Source organism: Tenrec ecaudatus, chromosome 9 (genome assembly GCF_050624435.1).
Source record: "Tenrec ecaudatus isolate mTenEca1 chromosome 9, mTenEca1.hap1, whole genome shotgun sequence".
In the NCBI taxonomy this organism is placed as follows: Eukaryota; Metazoa; Chordata; class Mammalia; order Afrosoricida; family Tenrecidae; genus Tenrec; species Tenrec ecaudatus.
In genome coordinates this window covers 55353894-55374250 of record NC_134538.1, presented here as the reverse complement: position 1 = coordinate 55374250, position 20357 = coordinate 55353894, and the positions used below count along the sequence as shown (strand labels likewise).

Sequence of the window (20357 nt, the reverse complement as noted above, 5' to 3'; positions counted from 1 at the left end):
AGCCTACATTTATGTCATTGTGAGAATGCAGAGTCTCACAACATAATACAAAGACCTAGGAAAATGTGCTCTCAGGAACAACCTGGTGGTGTAGAGGCTTACACGCTGAACTGCTAACCATGGGTCAGCAGACCAAAAGCAACAGCCACTGCGCTGGATAAAGATACTATTCCAAAAAGAGTTTTAACCTCTTAAGTCTTCAGAAACTCAAAATGGGCAGGTTTGCTTTTCCCTGTAAGGTTTCTGAGCCAGAATTGACCCCACAGCAGTGAGTTTGGGTTCATTTCTATGATAACACAGATGTAAGACTGTCGTGCAAACTCTTTGAAACAACTACGGTCAGGACACTTCACGGAGTAAAGGTAAGTATACATGAAATAACTGGAAAGCTAATCAGATCTCAGGTAGGAAGTGAAAACTAGCAACAGAACTAGATAGAAAAATTACAATTAAAAATACAATACTAAAAACAAATGCAAAAAAATCGGCTCAAAAATGGAAGGACGATAACAGGAAACAGAATCAATGAAATTGAAGATAGAATAATAGAAATCATCTAATCTGAGCCATAGGGAGGAAATAGCCTTAGAAACCTGTGGAACAATATCAAAAGGTCTAAATTCTTATCCTTACAGCCTCAGAAAGGGATAAGACATCTATATGGAAAATCGATTTGAAGAAACAATCAAATTTGGTGACAAGCATAAATTTATAGAGCAAATCCCCAAGAAGATAAACTCAAAGATAAATACATCTATGTACCTCATAGTTTAATTATTTAAATTAAAAAAAAGGAAAAACTGAAAGTGGCTAGAAAAGAAAACACAACCGAAATAGGAGAACAATAATCCAAATTATGACAGATTTTTATTGGAATCATTAAACAGATTCTTATTAGAATGAACATTTTTAAAATACTGAAAGAAAAGAAATACCAGTGTAGAATTCTGGAAGCAGCAAAAATATCTGTCACAAATAAAGATTAAATAAAGATATTTTAGATGGAGGAAAAATAAGAATTATTTGATAATAGAACAGCAAAAGGAAGCTTCTTTTCCATACCAGCCTGTGTGATCCAAAAATGATTACAACAAAATCCAAATATGATGAAGGGGAAAGATCAGAGCTTAAATGGCGAACGTCCCATTTGCAGAAGGCTGTGCAGGACAGCGGGAGCCCAAAATCCTTCTTCCTAGTGTCTCTTGTCACAGGTGAGGGACTCGAACAGCTTCACTATCAGGCAGAGATTACTGTAAATTTGATGAAGGTGAATCAAATCATGGTATAATATGATACTAGGTCAGTTGACCTCTTTTGACCCAACCTGAATTTTCTCTATGCTCAAATATTTCTCCATTGATCCAAGAAAGACATTTCTTCTCTGGCTTTTTAAATATTGTTTGTGAGGTTCTTTTCTTTCTTATGCTTTATTTTAATCTTTATATCATTATTGTTGTTTTCTTTTATGCTGGTTTATTTGTTTTTGTTTTTATTGTTTCTGTTAGGTCTCCCAGTTTAGGAAGCACAGAGGGGTGGATGCAGAGAGACAATAACTGATGGAATGGTTTATTGGGAAGAGGGGGAGGGAGAGGGAAAAGGAGGGGAACTGGGGAGCGATCAGTGGATGCGGGAGGCAGGATGAAGCATTGGAGCTGATTGAGATGATGTCTATACAATGCTTTTTAGAAGCAGTTTAACTCTGGAAGTGTATGATATCTGAATATTCTATCAAGTAAACTACTGAAAAAAGAAACCAAACTTTCATCTATGGTTACCAAGGGTGAAGAAGGAAGAGTTTTTGCTTAAGGGCAAATGAGTTCATTTTAATGGAGGTGAAACAATTTGGAGCGGGAGGACAACGTGAAGAGTGTAATCAGTGGCACTGAATGATACATGTAGAAGTTGCTGAAATGGTGAATGTTTTGTGTATATTTTTTCCAAAATTGAACAAAAAATTATATGAACAACAACGAATACAAGAAAAAAGGAAATGTTGTAAAATTGATTGTGGTAACGATTGTACAACTCTCAGAAACCATAGGGGCAGTTCTATCCTGCCCTGTAGGGGCACAATGAAGGGCTTTGTTTTGGTTTTCATTTTTGGTCTAGAGCATATACTCAAAAAGAGAGTCACAACCAATAGATACAAATTTTAAAAATTTTAAAGAAGACAGGAAAAGGATAAGTAAAGAAATATGAAAATGACAAAGAGAAAACAGATAATCGAATAGTACGTGTCTATACAAATCAATTAATAATCATATTAAATGTAAATGGCCTACACACACCAATTAAGAGATATTGTCAGATTCAACAAAAATAAAATATTTATAAGACACCCACTTGAATTTAACTTCATAATTAGATTTAGAATAAGATAATGAAACATAAGTACATGCAAACTATTTCTTTATGAAGTGCAGTGGCTATATGAGCATCAATAGACTCCAAGGCATGAATATTATTGATCAGAACTAAAGAGAAACATTACATAATCATAAGAGCGTAATTCACCAAGAAACCCTTATAATCCGAAATGTTACTGCATGTATAAAAGCTTCAAAATAGATGAGACAAACACTGGAAGAACAAGAAAGATAAATATTCAAATCCACAATTTTAGTTTGAGACTTCATCACTCCTCTGGTATTAATAGAAAAAGAAGCAAGAAAAATAATATCCAGAATAGAAACAATTTAAGCAAAGTTATCAAACCGTTTGGCATAATTGACATTTACAAAGCACCCCGCCGAACATCAGAATACACCTTCTTTGCTAGGGTGCCTAACAAAAATACAGAAACAAGGTGATACAAATGGTTTGTGCGCTACTACTGACTGACTGACGGACTACTACTACTATTACTACAACTGATCAACTTCTGTAAGATTCAAGTTATTAAAAACTTACTGGTGAGCAGTTCTATGAAACAGGTGGAAGTCATTCATTGATGGCAATTAATTTGGTTTTGATACACAAGGAACAAGGTATATCATTGCTGATGTCAGATTGAACATTAATATCACAGCAATTTTGCTTAAGGTCACCCAACAATAATTGCAGTACATTGACAGGGAGCTGCCAGAGGTTTATACCCAATTCAGAAGTAGACGTGGAACAAGGGATATCATTGCTGATGTCACATGGCTTTTGGCTCAAATCAGAAATACCGGAAAGGTGTTTACTTGTGTTTTATTGACTGTGCAAAGACAATCAACTGTGTGGATCATAGAAAATGATGGATCACCTTGAGAAGAATGTAAATTCCAGAACGCTTCATTGTGCTCATGCAGAACCCCACAAGGATGAAGAGGTGGCTGTGTGAACAGAACAAAGGGAACTAGGAAAGGTTTGGGTTAGGGTTGCAACCGCTCATATTTTTTCAAACTGTATCCTGAGCAAAGCATCTGAGAAGCTGGATTGTATGAAAAAGAATGTGGCATCAGGCTTCCTAACCACTTTCCAGTGCAGATGGTGTATGTAACTTTGCTTGCTGAACGTGAGTGCACTGGGAGCATTGAAGATCAAGGATTGTAGCCTTCAGGGTGGATTAAAACTCAGTGTAAAGAAAACAAAACTTCTCACAATTAGATCAGTAGGTAACATCATAATACATGGGAAAAAGTTGAAGTTTTCAAGGATTCTGCTTGGATTCACAATCATTGCTCATGGAAGCAGAAGTCAAGAGATTGAACAAAGCATTGCATTAGATAAATCTGCACCAAAACTGTTTAAAGTGTTAAAAAGCAAAGATGTTAGTCTGAGCACTAAGGCGTGCCTGACTCAAGCCATGGGATTTTCAACTGCCTCATATGCAAGTGAAAGTTAGACATTTATCGTATATACTCAAGTAGAAGCCAACCCAATTCTCAGCCAAGGCACCTAATTTTACCCCCAAAACAGCATTAAAAATATGCTGAAAAACTTGGTTGATACGCAAGTGTATACGGTAATATAGAAGTTTGAAGAATAATCAGTGCATTTGAATTACGGTGCTGGTGAAGATTATTAAATGTACTGGCTCCCACAGGAACAAACCCATCTGTTGTGGAAGAAGTACAGTGTCAGAGTAACCAGCCTCGGACAACATCGGGGTCTGCAGGAGCAACTGTATGGTAATAACATATAAAGATCATAATAGTTATAGAGAATAGGGACAATAGGAGAGAAGATAAAATAAAGGAGTCAGACACATTTTATGGTAGCATGCTCACCTCAGCGCCCCTCTTGGTGGTTCACATTGAGATGGAAGAGGAGAGGAGAAAGGAGGGTGAGATTTATTTCTAACCAAGGCTTATATATTTTGGGGGTGCCCCCTGATTACTGGTAATGGCATACATCACAGGAAGGGCTAGTTCCACAGGGAATACAGCAATGGAAGGGGGACGATCTCGGGGTGTACATGCAATAGGAAGAGGAGGGATTAGGGTTACATGTGTGACAAGATGGGCGGATCGCAGATTCGTGATGGCAGCCTAACCTTGATCATCCTGGAGCTGCTGCCTTGACTTATTCTGAGCTCTCCAGGGAAACAATCACCATCCCTGTCAGTAGGGTGTGAGCCCCACCGACATTGGGCCCGTCAGTAATCTGATTGCTCTGGATGGCAGATGCCTTCAGAGAGATAACTTCTACCCAGCTTGCTTCCAAGTGTGCTACAATTACTTACTATGTGTTGCAAGCAGTGTCCTAAGTCTGACATATATTTGGGGGAGACAATAGGGGAAAACCCTGTTTATATGCCACGATCCAGAATGCTCCATAGAAGCATGGCGTAACTTCATCTCACTTCGGACACATTGTCAGGAGAGGCTAGTTCATGGGAAAGAGCATCATCTTCGATAAAACGGAAGGCCAAAAGGAGGAGGACCCTCGAGAAAGTGAATTGACACAGTGACTGCAATGATAGGCTTGAATGTACCAATCGTGGGGATCTGCGGAACTGGTCGGTTTGGTTTCGCTTTGTTGTGTAGGCTCGCTATGAGTCGGAACTGAGTCCAGGACACCTAACAACAGCATGTACATATCTCTCTGTAAGTAGATTGTTCCAGAATATTATTTTATTGTACTATTAGTTTCAGAAATCTTCTGTATTAAGAAAAGCAGACATTACTTCCTCAAGGTGCTGGAATTTCTGAGCTAATGAAGATTAAGAGGCATACTTCGCCTACAGATGTCTGAGTATGAATTTTACTTAATTTGTAATGGACTCGAAAATAGTTTTCCAAGAAATCTATAGAAATTCAAAAAATAGGTCTTGAATTACGTGCATACTTTTTGCTCTAACATTATGTTCTCATTTTAGGAGGCTCCATCATTGAAGAAGGAACTTCAGAAACTTATAAAAATGATAATGCAAAACTATCCTGGCACGGAGTAGGGTTCTTAAATTATGAAATGCCTCCAGACACCATTCTTCAGGTAATAAGTAAATTAAGAATAATCCATTTGCACTTTAGCCTTTTATTCATATTATCATGAAACTATTGATTTACATGGAGGCAATATAAAATTCTCCAAATTTATTTCAGAACCCGTGAAATTACCTTGCTTTTTGTAGTCATCAAACTCCAAGAATTATTTCTCGTTTCACAGTTTTCTACTCAAAATCAACAAGAAACTAGATTACTTAATCTTCAAATGCAACAAATAACTCCCATATTCTTTTTCTTTAAATTGATTCCATGGCTTCTTTATTTCCATTGAAAACCCCAGTCATTTAACATTTAATGAGAATGAATGCTCTTCACACACCAATACTGTTGCTAAGTGCTCATTAGGTCAACAAACTGCTTAGTATGTCCAATTATAATGAAAAGTTCCCAATTAAAATAGGCAGCTAACTTCTCCAAAGTCAGTGGACTCAAAGAGAGAGTAGCACAATTATGAACTGCAATGCCAAAGCTGTGGGTAGTTTACATTTTAAATGCCTTCAGCGGTAAACCCCGGGACCTCATTCCACTCTATAATCTATTTCTAGAAAATGTTAGACTTAATTTTTTTCATTATTGTGGTAAAATAGACATAACACAATACTTTCCTCTCTCAATTTTAAGTGTACAACATAACTACTTTCACAATATTATAAAACCACCACCATCCTTCTCAAAATTCATTCACCACCTGAAAAACAAATGTTCATTAAATACTCATTCTTCCCACCACAGGCTCTGGTCACTTTAGAAGGACTTTAGTCTCTATACGCATGTAGAGTCTTGATACTTCATTTAATGAGATAAAAACTACATTTGTTCCTCTCGTCTGACTTATTTCATCCCTCACAATGGCTCTCAAAAATAATCCATATCACAGCACACACTAAGCATCGGTTTTTCATCTGGCTGAAAAATATTCTTTCACAGGCATAGCAAATATTGTTACGGAAGGACTCAACTGTCATTGTGCTGTCTGTTTTCCATGCATCTCATACTTTTTGTGTCTGCCCATTCAGTCTTCATTTGTGTTTAGTCTAATTATTCATAGTGGATTATTTTCATGTCTATGTAAATTTTTACAATATTTTATTGCAGCTATTATGACTATCATTTAATATCCTACATATACAATAATAATGCTTGAATTGATCCCAACTTATAACATTTAATACCATACAAACAATATGCCCTGGTACAACTCTGTCCTCCTTTTTATGTTGTTGTTTGTTGTTGTCACAAGTACATCTTTATATATTGTGTGCCCAAAAACACAAATTTATATTTTTCTGCACTACACTTTTTAATGAGAAAAATAGTTCTTCAAATTATTTCTCCAAAAAGTGAATTATAAACCAAAAATATGTAAATCTGGTATTTATATTTATCCATGAAATTACATTTACTGGAGATCTTTATGCAGCAGAGTCCCTTATGCAGCTTCAAGTTACTAATGTCTTTCTCTTTCCACCTGAAGGATTCCCTTTAACATTTCTTGAAGGGCAGGACTTAGGATAATGAACTAACCCCCTTCTTTATCTGGATGTATCTTATTTTTGTCCTCATTTTTAAAGGATAGTTTTGCCAGATACAGAATTCTTGGTTTAGAGCATAAATTACCAAACCTGTTTGGCACACCAAGCCCTTTTCAAGGAAAAAATAAATAAATTGCTCAGTTCCCCATTGACAATGAAAAACTTGTGTACTACAGCCTATAATCTGGGATAAAGTGTGTCTGCTTTTACAATCCCCACTTTGGGAGACACTAGGTTAAAAGGGTATTTGTTTTATTCCTTTCAGTGCTTTAAATAGGTTATCCCAAGACTGCTGTCCTTCATGGGTTCTGAGGCTAGTTCAAGATCCCTTATCCAGGACAATTTGCTCCTCTCTTGCTGCTGTCCAGATTCCCTCACTATCTATGGTGTTGGACAATGTTTGTATAATAGGTTTTAATGGGGCTGTCTTTGAATTGAGCCTACTTGGAATTTGAAAATCTTGAAAATGTTTTTCCATTTTTTACCTCAGTTTTGGAGGGCTATCAGGTATTATTTCTCAACTATTTTTCTCCCCTTTTTCCTCCTGGGACTCCCATAATGCATATGTTGCATGAGTTAATGGTAGTCTGCAGGTCCCCTGGGTTTTATTTTTATTATCATTTCAATTGTTTTGTACTGAAGTTCTCTCTCTCTCCTTTTTTTTAACAGTTTTATTGGCACTTCACATGACACAACTCAACGATTCACTCATATCAAGAAGAGTTGTACATCATCACCACAATCAATTTTAGAATATTTTATTTTTCCTTGTACCAAGTTCTCATATTACTATTTCTTCTGTGCTCACAAATCTGCTGTCAAGCATGTTGAAAGGAATTTTTCATTTTTGGTTACTGTATTTTTCAGCTTGAGATTTTTTATTTTGTGTCTTTTCTATAATGTCCATGTCTTTGTTGATAGTCCCAGTTTGCCTTAAGATTGTTTACCAAATATCCTTTAACTTTTTATTTGTGCTTCCCTTTAACTCTTTGAGCTTATTTAAGACCGTTGTTTTAAATTCTGTATCTAGTTAGCCCAGTGCCTTTGTCAGTAATCACTTCCATTGCTTTATTTTGTGTCCTCGAGTGGGCCATTCTTCTCCACGTGCCCTGAGATTGTGTTCTTGTTAAAAGCCAGTACATCAGAGTACTACACAGTAGTTATTCTGCAAATAAAATTATTTCCCTTCCTTGAGGTTTTCTGGCTCTTTCCTTTCCTTTTTAATTTTTATGTTGAACACAATAATTATCCAACTACTGACTGTTTCCCCACTTTTAAAAAACTTTATATTTTCATTTTGATGAAAGTTTACAGACATTGGGTGTTTTATGTTCACAATTTATAAAGATGTTGTTTCAATTTCCCCATTATAATCTCCTCAGTGCAGCGTCGCTTATTCCCTTCCTTGCTGCAGTTCCTGTTTCCATTTCTCCTTCTTTGGATAAATGCTTCCTTTTTTACCCTAAACAGTGGATTAAGCTAACCCGGGGTGAGTTCAGTTCAACACCTGAAGGGTTACTGAGGGCCATAGTCTCGGGGGTATCAGTATACAACACATAAACCTGGACTTTTAGGAGTTTGAGTTTTGTTCTACATTTTTCTCCCACTCTGCCCAGGGCCTTCTAATGTGAAATGTTTTGGAACACCAGCTAGTTACTTCTAACTGCTTTTGCTGACGGAATTACTTGATATTTCTAATAGCTGAAGTTTCTCTTCTACTAGCTTGTATTCAGCTATTGTATGTCGGAAGCTTGTTTCAATCACAGAAGTTATAAAGATAAAGAAAGAAAACAAAGGGGGAAAGTGAAGGAAAACAAGCAAAACCCTAATCAAAAGCCATAGGAAGCAAGCAAACCAAACCCAAACACCCCTTGGGTTTTTTGGAAATCGGCTCTGTGCTACAAAGTTCTTTCCACAATGTACAGCATATGAGATGATAGTAGAGGTGTATTTACGCAGAGAGCTAAATCTGAATGGAAAGACTCAGATTTTCTTACGTCCTTTGTATCTAAGTAGCGCCTTGCCCAGGGTGTTTTTATGGCTGTCTACATTCCCCAGGGTGCCATGATATTGCTAAATGGTCCACTGTCCCAAAGAACGTTTCTTTATACTGCTTCACCTCGCCCTCAGTGTTCTGATGTTTGTTTCCGTTGCCCACTTGAGCCCCGATCTCTTTGCTTACCCCCTACCCTCCCCCTCTTTCTCCCAATATGGACTAAACTGAGATGCACACTTTGCTTCGTTCAGTCTTTACAGAGCTGCTAAACAGTTTCAAACAAACAATGCAGTCGTCGACTGCTGCTTCAGAGCAGATTCAGATCAGAATAAGTCAGGAGCACGGTTCACTCTCAGAGCGTGTCAGCCTTTCCCTCCTGATAGGTCGATGTTGCCTATTTTGTGATTCAGCGTTGACTTGCTTGCTGAATAGTTCTGACTGTTCACTGAACATCATTCTTCTTCACCACCAGCTGCAGCACCTCCACCATCATCGTGCCTATCACTACCATGACGGACACTGCTGCCGTGAACACTACTACCGTTGCCACTATTGGATCCCATCACAATCATTCCATTACAATTGGATTCCACTACAATCCTCACTACCGTTTTCATCACCACCACTAATGTCACCACCCCCTCCATTACCTTCACGACGACGATAACTGTTGTCACTATCGCTACCATGGCCACGCTCTCATCCACCACCATCACCATTATCCCTGCCACCACCATCATCCTGGTACCTGCTGCCACTCCTCTAGCAGCTGACTAGTTAGAGCAATGAAAGAAAATATACTTATTAAAAAGTGCTTTGACCGATGGAAGGAGAAAAAACAGGTTCTTTTTCATTAAGCCTAAATGTTCCGTGAATATTTTCTTGCTTGGTATCTATCCTACAGTGTCTTCACTGCCAGACCAGCATTAAGTAATTATTTAGGGACAAACATTACAGGAGTGGGTCGGCAGATTTCAGTAAGAGATTGACTTTGTGTTTTCTTTCCAGCCAGATGTCCATCCTGGCAAGTGCTGGGCCTTTCCAGGCTCTCAGGGCCATACCCTCATCAAGCTTGCCAGGAGGATCGTACCGACTGCTGTGACTGTGGAGCACATCTCACTGAGGGTTTCTCCGTCAGGAAACATCTCCAGTGCACCCAAGGAATTTGCTATTTATGTGAGATGCTCTCTAAATTGCTAGAAAGAAGACGTTACACTAGAAGTTGGTTGTCTAGGAATTAGGAGCTGGGTTATCAACTACATAGATGAATTTTTCTATCACTGAGAGAAAGTCAATTTGTTAGACCTCCCTTTTCTCATTTTCAAAATGAGGCAGTTGGTCTTCCATTGAAGCATTATTTATTATGATACTTGGTCAGTTGAACTCCCTCTTGATCCAACCGTTATTTTCTCTAGACTCATATTTATCGCTGGTTCCACAACAGAATTTCTCTGGCTTTTTAAGTATTATTGGTGGTCTTTTATATGTATTATATATATATGTCTTTTTGTTCCATTTTTTAAACTGTTCTATTAGGATTCCCAATTTATGAAGCGCAAAAAGAGTAGATACATAGAGATAATAACTGATGCAATAGTTTATTGAGGACAGAGGGTGGGAAGTTAAGGGAAATTGGGGAGCAAACAATGAATGTAGGAGGGGATAGGGAGCACTAGAACTGATTGTGATAATGTATATAAAACTTTCAATGTGACTTCTATATGGAATTATATGATATGTGAATATTATATTAAGAAAACTACTAAAAAATAAAAGAAACCGAAGTTGACCAATGGTTACCATGGGTGAAAGAAAAATAATTTTTTCTTTGGTTAGGGTTGAGTCTACGATATCATTAATTGTTGCACAACAGGAAGAGTATAACCAATGGTACTGAATTACACATGTAGAATTTGTTGCTTAGGAGATTTTTTTTGGTGTATATTTTGGCCACAATTAAAAATTAATACTGACACTAATTCAAACACCATATCAAAATTTTATAAACAAACAATAAAAAATAAAATATTTTGATACTGAAGTCCTTCCCAATGTTCAATCTACACAAGCATTCTCCTACAACGATTTTAGCTGTTTATTTGGGGTACTTGACTATGTTTGCTATTAGTGCTATTCTTGATTTTTCAGTCTTGATTATTATCTACTATTAGATAGATAACAGTACTCTTCTATGGAAAATGAAGTACTTCTGGGTATTTTGATTCGTAATTTAGCATGTCCTTGTTTGTGTCACTCAAGCCGCCTTCAATTGCCATTAATATACTTTCAATATATTTCACATATATGGGACAATATACTTTGTGGTCCTTTGCAACTGATTTTTTTAACCTAACAATGTTTTCAAGGTGCATTCATGTTGCAGCATGCTTTGTTATTTCAATTGTTTCGTTGCTGAGTAATAGTCTGTGGTATGCCAAATGCACTCATTTTAACTTGCTCCAGGGTTAGGAAGCCCATCACTCTGTTCTGTGCTCTGGCCCCTGGTTCTGCTGCTGCTCCTCTGACAGTGTAGCTGCCATCTGGATCCAGGAGATTCCCTGTGCAGGAATCTTAGGTCCAAAGGATGCACTCCTCTTCTGGCTCTTGCTAATAAGGAGCCTTCCTGCTTCTCAGAGGGCTCGTTTTCTATAAAGCAGGATAGCACTCCAGGGTACCCTGTTCACAATTACTCACAGGTGAATCCTATCAGTATTTCCACCCCATCTTCTTTTTATACTCATGCAGGGAAAGGCTATTCAGTGGGAGGTAGAGATTTTGACTAGAAAATCCACAGTAAATTAAAACCCACTGCCTCTGCATTGCAATTTTCCCCCTGTAGGCTTTGATCTAAATGCCTTCTCCTATCCCATTTGTGTGTTTTTTTTCCTAAAGGAGGAATTGTTATTATACATAATTAATCAATACATCTTGTGTATAATCAAAGTACTAAAACTCCCCAGTTTGGGAGCTGAAAAACAAAGGGGATTCCTCCCTTTTGATGCCAACCACCACTATCAGATATAAGTATTTCTGAAAATTCTGAGGTTCAGAAAAACCAAGCAAGTTTCTAGCTAATCAATCTCAATTCCAATTCATGGCAGCCACGTGCAAGAGAATAAAACTGTACTCCACAGATTATCAGAGTCGCAGCTTTTCAGAAAAAAGATTACCAAGGTACCTTGGGATGCCTTGAATCTCCCAAACTTTCAGTTAGTAGCTAATCTAGTGAACTGCTGATGTGCACAGGTTTGATCATCATTTCAGAGGGGCGAAAACATCAGGCCGAATTCTTTCGTAATAAAAACTGTTTCTTCATTTATGTTTATATAAGAATGTATAAACCATAGGGGATATATGTAAAATTAGCATCCTTTTATGCATATAATTAGGGATGCATTGTTTAATGACAGCATATTTATTTTTAAAATTAAAGATATATTATAAATAGTACTATTTTCATTATAAACGAATGGCCTTAGCCTCTCTGTTACAGTCCTTGCTGGTGCCTAACAGTACACTGAATGGATTCTGGCAGCATAGTCAGCTGTGCATTGGGCTGCTACCCACAAAGCTGCTGGTTCAGAAGCACCAGCTGCTCTGGGGAGAAAGATGGAACGTTCTGTTTTGCAAAGATTTGCAGCCTTGGAAACACATAGGGGCAGTTCCACCCTGCCCATAATGTCACTTACTATGAGTCAGAACCAATTCAAGGCAATTGAGTTTTGAGCAAATAATCAATTAGTTTCACAAAATAAAATAATTCCTATTAGCATATTCTTCCCTCAAAAATCTTCTATTTTAAAAGGTGGATAAGAAGAGTATAAAGCACAAAACACTACTATTTTCGTTCTGAAATACAACTCTCCTTTTTTCTGCCAGTCAACAATTTCATGAGGGAGTTAGTTACTTTTGTGATAAAGATCCCTCAATTGATGTTTTGAGAATGATGATGGCAACAAATGTACAAATGTGCTTGCCACAATGGATGGATGTATGAATTGTGATGAGTTGTACGAGCCTCCAATAAAATGATTAAAAAACAAAACAAAAAGAGTCCAAATGTGACCTTAAGTAATAAAAAAAATCCATCAATTGGATTAAATGTGCCTCACTTTGGAGACCATTAGATCAATATATGAATCATTATTTTCTTTTCTGTTCACCTGGAAATATGCCCTAATGCAAATATAGTTATTAGTCTAAGTTAATGATGAGAATTGCCTTACCTTTCTATGTCAGCCTTGCAGTCAATCTGAGATCATTCCTGACAATGCAAAGGTGTCTGGTAAATGGTTATTACTTCAACAGACAACATGTCACTCATCTACTCATGATAACCTACATGCCTATTGCTTTCTTTATAGGGCATCTCAAAAGAATGTAATGGAGAAGAAATTTTCCTAGGCCAGTTTATATATAACAAACAAGAAACCACTGTGCAAACCTTTGAGCTCCAGGTAATGAGGGTGCGGTGCAGATATGAATGGGCTCCATCACTTGGAGGGAGGGATGTGTTGCTTGGTGGAAAGTGATGTGTGAAAATAATTATGACCAACGTTTGAGTTAATAAGAATTGCTTATCTGAACTCAATAGAAGATGATAACTAAGTAACACTAGGTGCTGGATCCTTAGCTCCAATTAAGATTTTTATGCAAAAGACAACCAAGTATGAAAAGAGCCTTAAGTCAAATTCCTCATATGCTATCACATCGCTTTATATATTCCATTTTTCAGTCCATACCTATATCCTCCCTTTGATATAAACATTTGATAGTCACTGTCTTAGGGTGGGCTCTCTAGAGAAGCAAAATAAGTGAAGATTACAAACAGGGGAGCTTTAAAATGTTGGCATAAAATAAAAAATATTTGATTAAAATTTAATAGTGTTTTCCCCCCACAAAAATTTTGAAGGCCTTTTGTCTAGAGAAAGATTTATCTCACAGAAATGGCTCAAACCATTGTAGAGATTGGTGAGTTCCAAGTCTGAGGGATTAGACAGCAGGTCAGAGGTTTCTCCTAACTGACACATAGGCTGATGATTCTCAGGCTATAGAGGCTAATAAATCCCAAGGTGGACAGGCAATACAGTAGGCTCTCTGCTGAGGACCCAAGAAGCACAGGTCAAATGTGAGCCAGACACAGAATCTTGAGTGAGCAAAAAAAAAGAGAGAGAGAGCAAGCAGAATCTTGAGTGAGCAAAAAAAGAGAGAGCGAGAGCTTTCCCATGCATCCATATAAATTCAATATACGAGGGGAGTACCCACTCCCAAAAATGGATTTTCCCTAAAAAGCGTATTTGGAAACATTTTTCAAACTCATCTGTTTGGATGGCAGACAGCACCTCCTCCATTTTTTTTCTTTACTTCTTTCATGTCTTCAAATCGCTATCTTTTCATGCCTCTCTTCATTCACAGAAACAAAAAGAAGTCACATGGAGTGAGGTCAGGTGAGTAAGGTGCATGGGGCAAGAGAGGCATGCTGTTTTTTGCCCAAAAGTGGCGCACTGAGATGGCTGTGTGAGCAGGAGTATTGTCGTGGTGGCAAAACCAGTCCCCTGTCTGCCACAAATCAGGCCTTCTTTATTGCACACTGTTATGCAATCTTCTCAGAACCTCTAAATAGAAAGCTTGATTCAGTCTGACCCGGTGGAACCACATCCAAACACACTATACCTCTCACTTAACAAAAGAAAACCCACATGATTATCATCTGGATCTTTGATTTCACTTGTCGAGCTTCGGGGGGGGGGGGGCAAGGTGATGATGGTGTCTTCCGCTGGCTTGATTGATGTTTGCTTTCAGGGTCATAAGAATTGCACTACATCTTGTCACCAATAATGACCTTGGAGGAAAAAAATCCATGTTGCTTCTGTGCTATTCTTCCAAATCACAGCATGTTTCCTCTCAATGTTATTTTTCCTGGTCTGTCAGAACCTGAAGCACACATTTCACAGGGACTCTTCTCACTCCCAAATCTTCTGTTAAAATTCACTGAGACAGCTTCAAACAGTTTAGATAACTTCCCCCATCTCTCCAATGGTCCATCTCTGGTCTTCCAGCGCTAGTGCATAAATTTTGTTGACATTTTACCCATTCAAGAAGTTGAAGGATGTCCAGAACAAGGTTTGTCATCAATTGACATTTCACCTTTTTTGAAATGAGAAAAACAATTGTACACTTGAGTTTTTCCCATAGTGCTGTCCTTGTAAACTGTGTTCAACATCACAACAGTTTCTGTGGCATTTGCCCTGAGCAGGAAACAAAATTTCACAGCCACGTGCTGTTCTCTTAAATCAGCCATCCCCAAAACTGAAGTTCCAGTGAAACTGCTTTTACGAAAGAATTCACTGTGACCAGAGAGAACTTTCCCAGGCAACACCACTGGGTTCACTAACTCAGAGAAAGTTGCTGGATGCTTGCCTGGCATGAAAAATGTGTAGTACAAAAGCTACACCCAACGAAGCATGTTTCCTTTTGTTTTTTCTGGGATGGGGGGTACCGCCTTGTAGGACACACCATACGCGAGGAACCTCCTTTTCACCTGACTGATTATACGTAGTAGGTCTAATCCTGAGGGCTGGCACGACCACTCCCAAAGCAGAGAACAGCGGCCCAGCCAAGTAAAAGCACGATGCAGCCATCATAGTCATTATTGCATCGTCCTTGGTTAAAGGGCGTAAGATGATAGATAATATAAGATTCCATCAGTATTTAAACTAGAAATATAAGAAAAACTTCTTTTCCTAGTCAAATGGTGAATTCCAATTAACTTATAAACCTCTAAAATTCAATAACTGGTGTAAAATGGTTTTATTGTTTCTCCTTTGCATAGGAAGTATCTGAGGAGATATAGAATGCACTTTATATCATGTAAAAACAAGAATTTAGTGGACCTTTGCAGCCATCCATAAGAAAATCCAAACTGTAAAAAATATGTGTTATAAATGAATGTACTTACGGAGTTTCTTTTTGGAGTATATATTTTATGATATGCAATGGTCATATGTGTCTTGTATTTGACTTTAGCGATGTGTTTTCTCTCTACTGCTCTTTCTCGCATACACAAGGACTCTGTGCATTTCCTCATCCCTGGCATACCGAGCAAAGCAACCATGGGTCCCGATGGCTGCACAGATGAGGGACTTGGATATCCAGAGAGCTGTATTACCTTCCTCCCCTCTATTTCATTTTGTCCTGTCCTATATTTGTTTGTTTGTTTTGGACTCTCTACTTCCAGTATTTTTTCCTCATCCACTAATGAAGTATTTCAAATTATTTGTGCTGGAAAGAAGCAAGTTTTCATTCTCTTTATCCCCAACATTCACAGGGATTCCTTGAGGTCGTATCTCAGTTACTTAGCTCGTATAACAAAATACCACAAACTGGGTGGCTTTAAAAAACAGAAACTTACTTTCTTGCAGTTTTGGAGGTTAGAAGTTCAAATTTGGGTCTCAAAGAGATGAATTATTCCATGCCTCTCTCCTAGTTTCTAGTGAACGTTGGCACTCTTTGGTGTTCCTTGGCTACTTTGTCTTCCTTCATGTGTGTGACTGTCCTCATGTCTGCTCTTCTGGGCTATAAGATATGCAGGGTAGATTAGGTTTAAGAAGTACTCAACTCCGGTATGGTTTGTTACCTGGAAAATCTACAAAGGAAACTGCTGTTTCCCCAAACAAAGTTGCATTCCATTGCACAGGGATTTAAACTCAATTATCTTTAAAGAGTGCACAATTCGATCTAAAAGATTACTTTCTTTTCAAGGCATTTAATTGATCTTTTCTTGATTTTCAGCATGAAGCTTCTGAATCTTTGTTATGTGTGAAACTGAAAATCCTCAGCAACTGGGGGCACCCAAACTACACTTGTTTATATAGATTCAGAGTTCATGGAAACCCGGTTAACCACATCTAATAAATGACAGAAACTATAATATATTGAAAACTTAGAAGAGTCTTTATTCGGTTATAACCAGACTGCTAGAATCTGAAAGCGATTCTTTGATTGCAGTCCCAAGTCCACATTTCAGCCCGTCTTTAAGGCCGAAAACCTCATTCATCACCTGTCTAGAGTTCAAGCAAGCACGTACAGAAGCAGAAAGCAAAATTAATGGATTAATTGTAACTTCAAGAAGAGTAAGCGTACATTACAAGGTACATTTCTTATCATAAAAGAAACAATACCAAAATTAATTAGAACATCCTAGTTACCATAACAAAATTTTATTGTAACTTTCTGGTTATCATGATAAGATTAACTACACCATTCAGATTACAACATCAAAGGGAACAATATTGAATCAGAACAAACTATATATTGAAGAATAGTCAAAACTAATTGTACTGTTTAGAACCTGGGAACATGGGAGTAAATTCTAAAATTAATTACCAGCAGAGACTTTCCCATAATGGGAGGGAGAATGGGCAAGTCAACAAGCAGTCAACTTTCTAATGTGGGAGGGAGGAACGGGCAAGTTACTTAGCAGCTTACAAAAATGGAGTTTCTTATGCTAGTCTGCCTCAGAACAGCTTCTGTTGGAGGTCATGTCTGCAAGCCAAGAATATCCACATTTTCTTATTCCTTTTACTGCACAGCATCACATGGCCAAAAATTGGATGTGGAAAGGAAACCTCAATGTGTTTCATACTTACTACCCACACACACACTCACAAATTGAATGGATTTTACTAATAAATATGAAAACAAATTCACTATGATGTAGTGGCTATAAGTTGATCCCCAACATCAGCAGTTCGAAACCACCAGTCACTCCATGGGCGATAGAAAGGGCTTTCTACTCCTGTAAAGAGTTAGTCTCAGAAACTCACAGGGAAGTTCTACCCCGTCCTTTAAGGTCATGAGTTGGTATCAACTCGATGGCAATAAGTTAGGTTCACAGATTTTGAAGCTGAATCATGTTGTGCTGAACAGTGAAACTATTTAGAAGAAGATGGTATTATTCAACTGTATTTCTAGATATTACAATCTTTGGAATATATAACTGAATAAGAAAAGTCAACTATATTACAGTATTTCTTCCTAAAGTGTCCAATTATAAAATTTAATCGCTCTCAACAAAATTCATACTTGTCATAATCAGGCAATTATGAGATATTAATTTTTGCTAAAAACACTTTTAAAGTGATCATGGTCATGGTGATTCCATGTGTCGCTAAGTAGAACTGAACCTGATAGGGTTTTTAGGGCATATTTTGTGAAAGCAAATCACAAGGTTTTTCTTCTGGGGTGTCCCTTGGTAGACTTGGATTTCAAACCTTTCAGTTATAGTTGAGTGCATTTACTTTTTCCATCACCCAAGGGACTCAACTGCAACAAGACTGCTGGGTGATAAAATAATTGTGATCTTATTTATAAAAAGAAATCTTATCTTTCATAATACACATATTAATTATTTTCATGTCAAATGATCTATCTAGGATGTATTTCAAAATAATGAGGATATGGGTGGGAGTATCAATGATAAAGATTGGCCATGAATTGATCATTGAAGTTGGATTCTGGTTCATGAAGATTAATTATTCTGTATATGTGTTTGTACACATACACAAGTATATTACACACACACACACATTTTAATGGCTGAAACTAATCCCAAACCAGACCCACTACCAATGAGTTGATAATGACTCCCAGAAACCCTGTATGATAGAGGATAACTGCCCGATAGTTTCAAAAGCTATGAATCTTTATGGAAACAGACGGTCTCATCAATTTCACCTGGAGTGGCTGGTGGGTTCAAATATTTCAAGTAGAAGCTAGTTCTTTCATCACTGTGCTACTGCGTTATTAGCCATCAAATCAGCTCTGAGCCATCGTGATTCTAAGTACAGCAGAATGAACAGTCCTGTGTCATCCTCACAATTGTTCCTGTGCCTGAGCCCAGTGATGTAGCCCCCGTGTCAATCCATATTGTTGAGGGCCTTCCTCTTTTTTGTTGCCCTTCCACTTTACCAAACGTGATGTCCATTTCCAACTTGTCTCTCCTGGCAATATGTCCAACATATGTAAGTTGAAATCTTGCCATCCTTGCCTTCCTGGAGAACTCTGGCCTAACTTCTTCCAACACAGATTGATTTATACTTTTAGCAGCCATGGTACTTTCAAAACTCCTTCTGCACCACAATTCAAATGTATTGACTCTTCTATGGTCCTCCTTACTCAGTGTCCTAATAATTCCACATGCATTTGATGCGATAGGAAATATCATGGTTTGAGTCAGACACCCCTTCTTCTCAAAATAACATTCTCGCTCTTCAAAACTCTAATGAAGTCTTGTGAAGCAGGTTTACCTGAAGATTACACAGCATATTTTAAACTAAAATAATTCAAGAAAAAAATCCAAGCCTCGAATTACCATCTTGAAAGATTTTATAGGCAAAAAAGTGAATGATGCAGGAATCATCAAAGAATGGAGAAAATTTTACCAAGCTTAACACAGGCCAAAAAAAAAAGCAGTTTTGGCATTATTAATTGTTGATAAAATAGACATCAAGGCAAAAAAAATAGACTTCAAGGCAAATAAAATGTTAGACCATCAAGAAGAAATGCAATAAAGACACATAAGAACTAAACAATACAACCAATCAACCAGACATCCTAGACATATACAGAGTACACCACCCAACAATTGTACAACATACTTTCTTCTCCAGTGCACACACAACATTCTCCAGCATAGACCTATGATAGGCCACAAAACAAGCTTTAACAAACTTAAAAACATTGTGATTCTACCACCCATATTCTCAGACCACAACACTGTAAAATTAGAAATCAAGAATACAAAGAACACAGGTCACCAAGACGGCTGTCAGAAAACAAGCACCGGAAGATCTGCTCCGCAACTTCCAGAGAAGGTCCACTAGAAAGGATACCTTTGTGTATCTCTTTGCCACTAAAAAGAATTGCATGAATAACAATGAGTACAGGAAGAAGAAAAGGTGAAAGAACAGCAACACATACCAACAGATCTCCCTTTGTCACAGGCTCTAGGTTTGCTGGCGACCTCTACTTGTGGCCAACACAGCTGATTTTTTCCAATCTCTGGGATAACAGCCAACGGAGTCTCTTGCCTGCCTGGCCTCCAGGAGATAACTCTGCAGGAGCCTCTTGTTGCACACATAATTAGGACCCAAGCTTAACTTTTCCAATTTTCCCCCTGCTCTGATATCCTCATTGCCCCCACCCTCCTCCAAGTCCCCAATGCAACACATGTGTTGCAACTCCCTCTTCCCTTTCCCCATCCCCTTTATCATCTGAAAAGAGTGAACCCCATTCCCTCAGACCTAATTTAAAATTAGGTCTGTGCCTTTAAGATAATTAGCCTAAATCTAAAAGAATGCAGGTCTTTCAGCTGAGTTGGTCATCAGATCCAAC

General features: G+C 37.9%; 1 protein-coding gene across 1 annotated transcript in view; it reads left to right on the top strand.

Annotated features, from left to right (window-relative positions):
- The window catches only part of SUN3 (Sad1 and UNC84 domain containing 3), a 45446-nt gene extending 28572 nt beyond the window's left edge, over positions 1-16874 (top strand). The window contains exons 7-10 of the mRNA XM_075557311.1: positions 5306-5421; positions 9972-10139; positions 13328-13420; positions 16755-16874. Coding sequence (XP_075413426.1) covers positions 5306-5421; positions 9972-10139; positions 13328-13420; positions 16755-16874 — 497 coding nt within the window. The remainder of the gene's footprint in view (positions 1-5305; positions 5422-9971; positions 10140-13327; positions 13421-16754) is intronic.
- The last annotated feature ends 3483 nt before the right edge of the window (positions 16875-20357 follow it).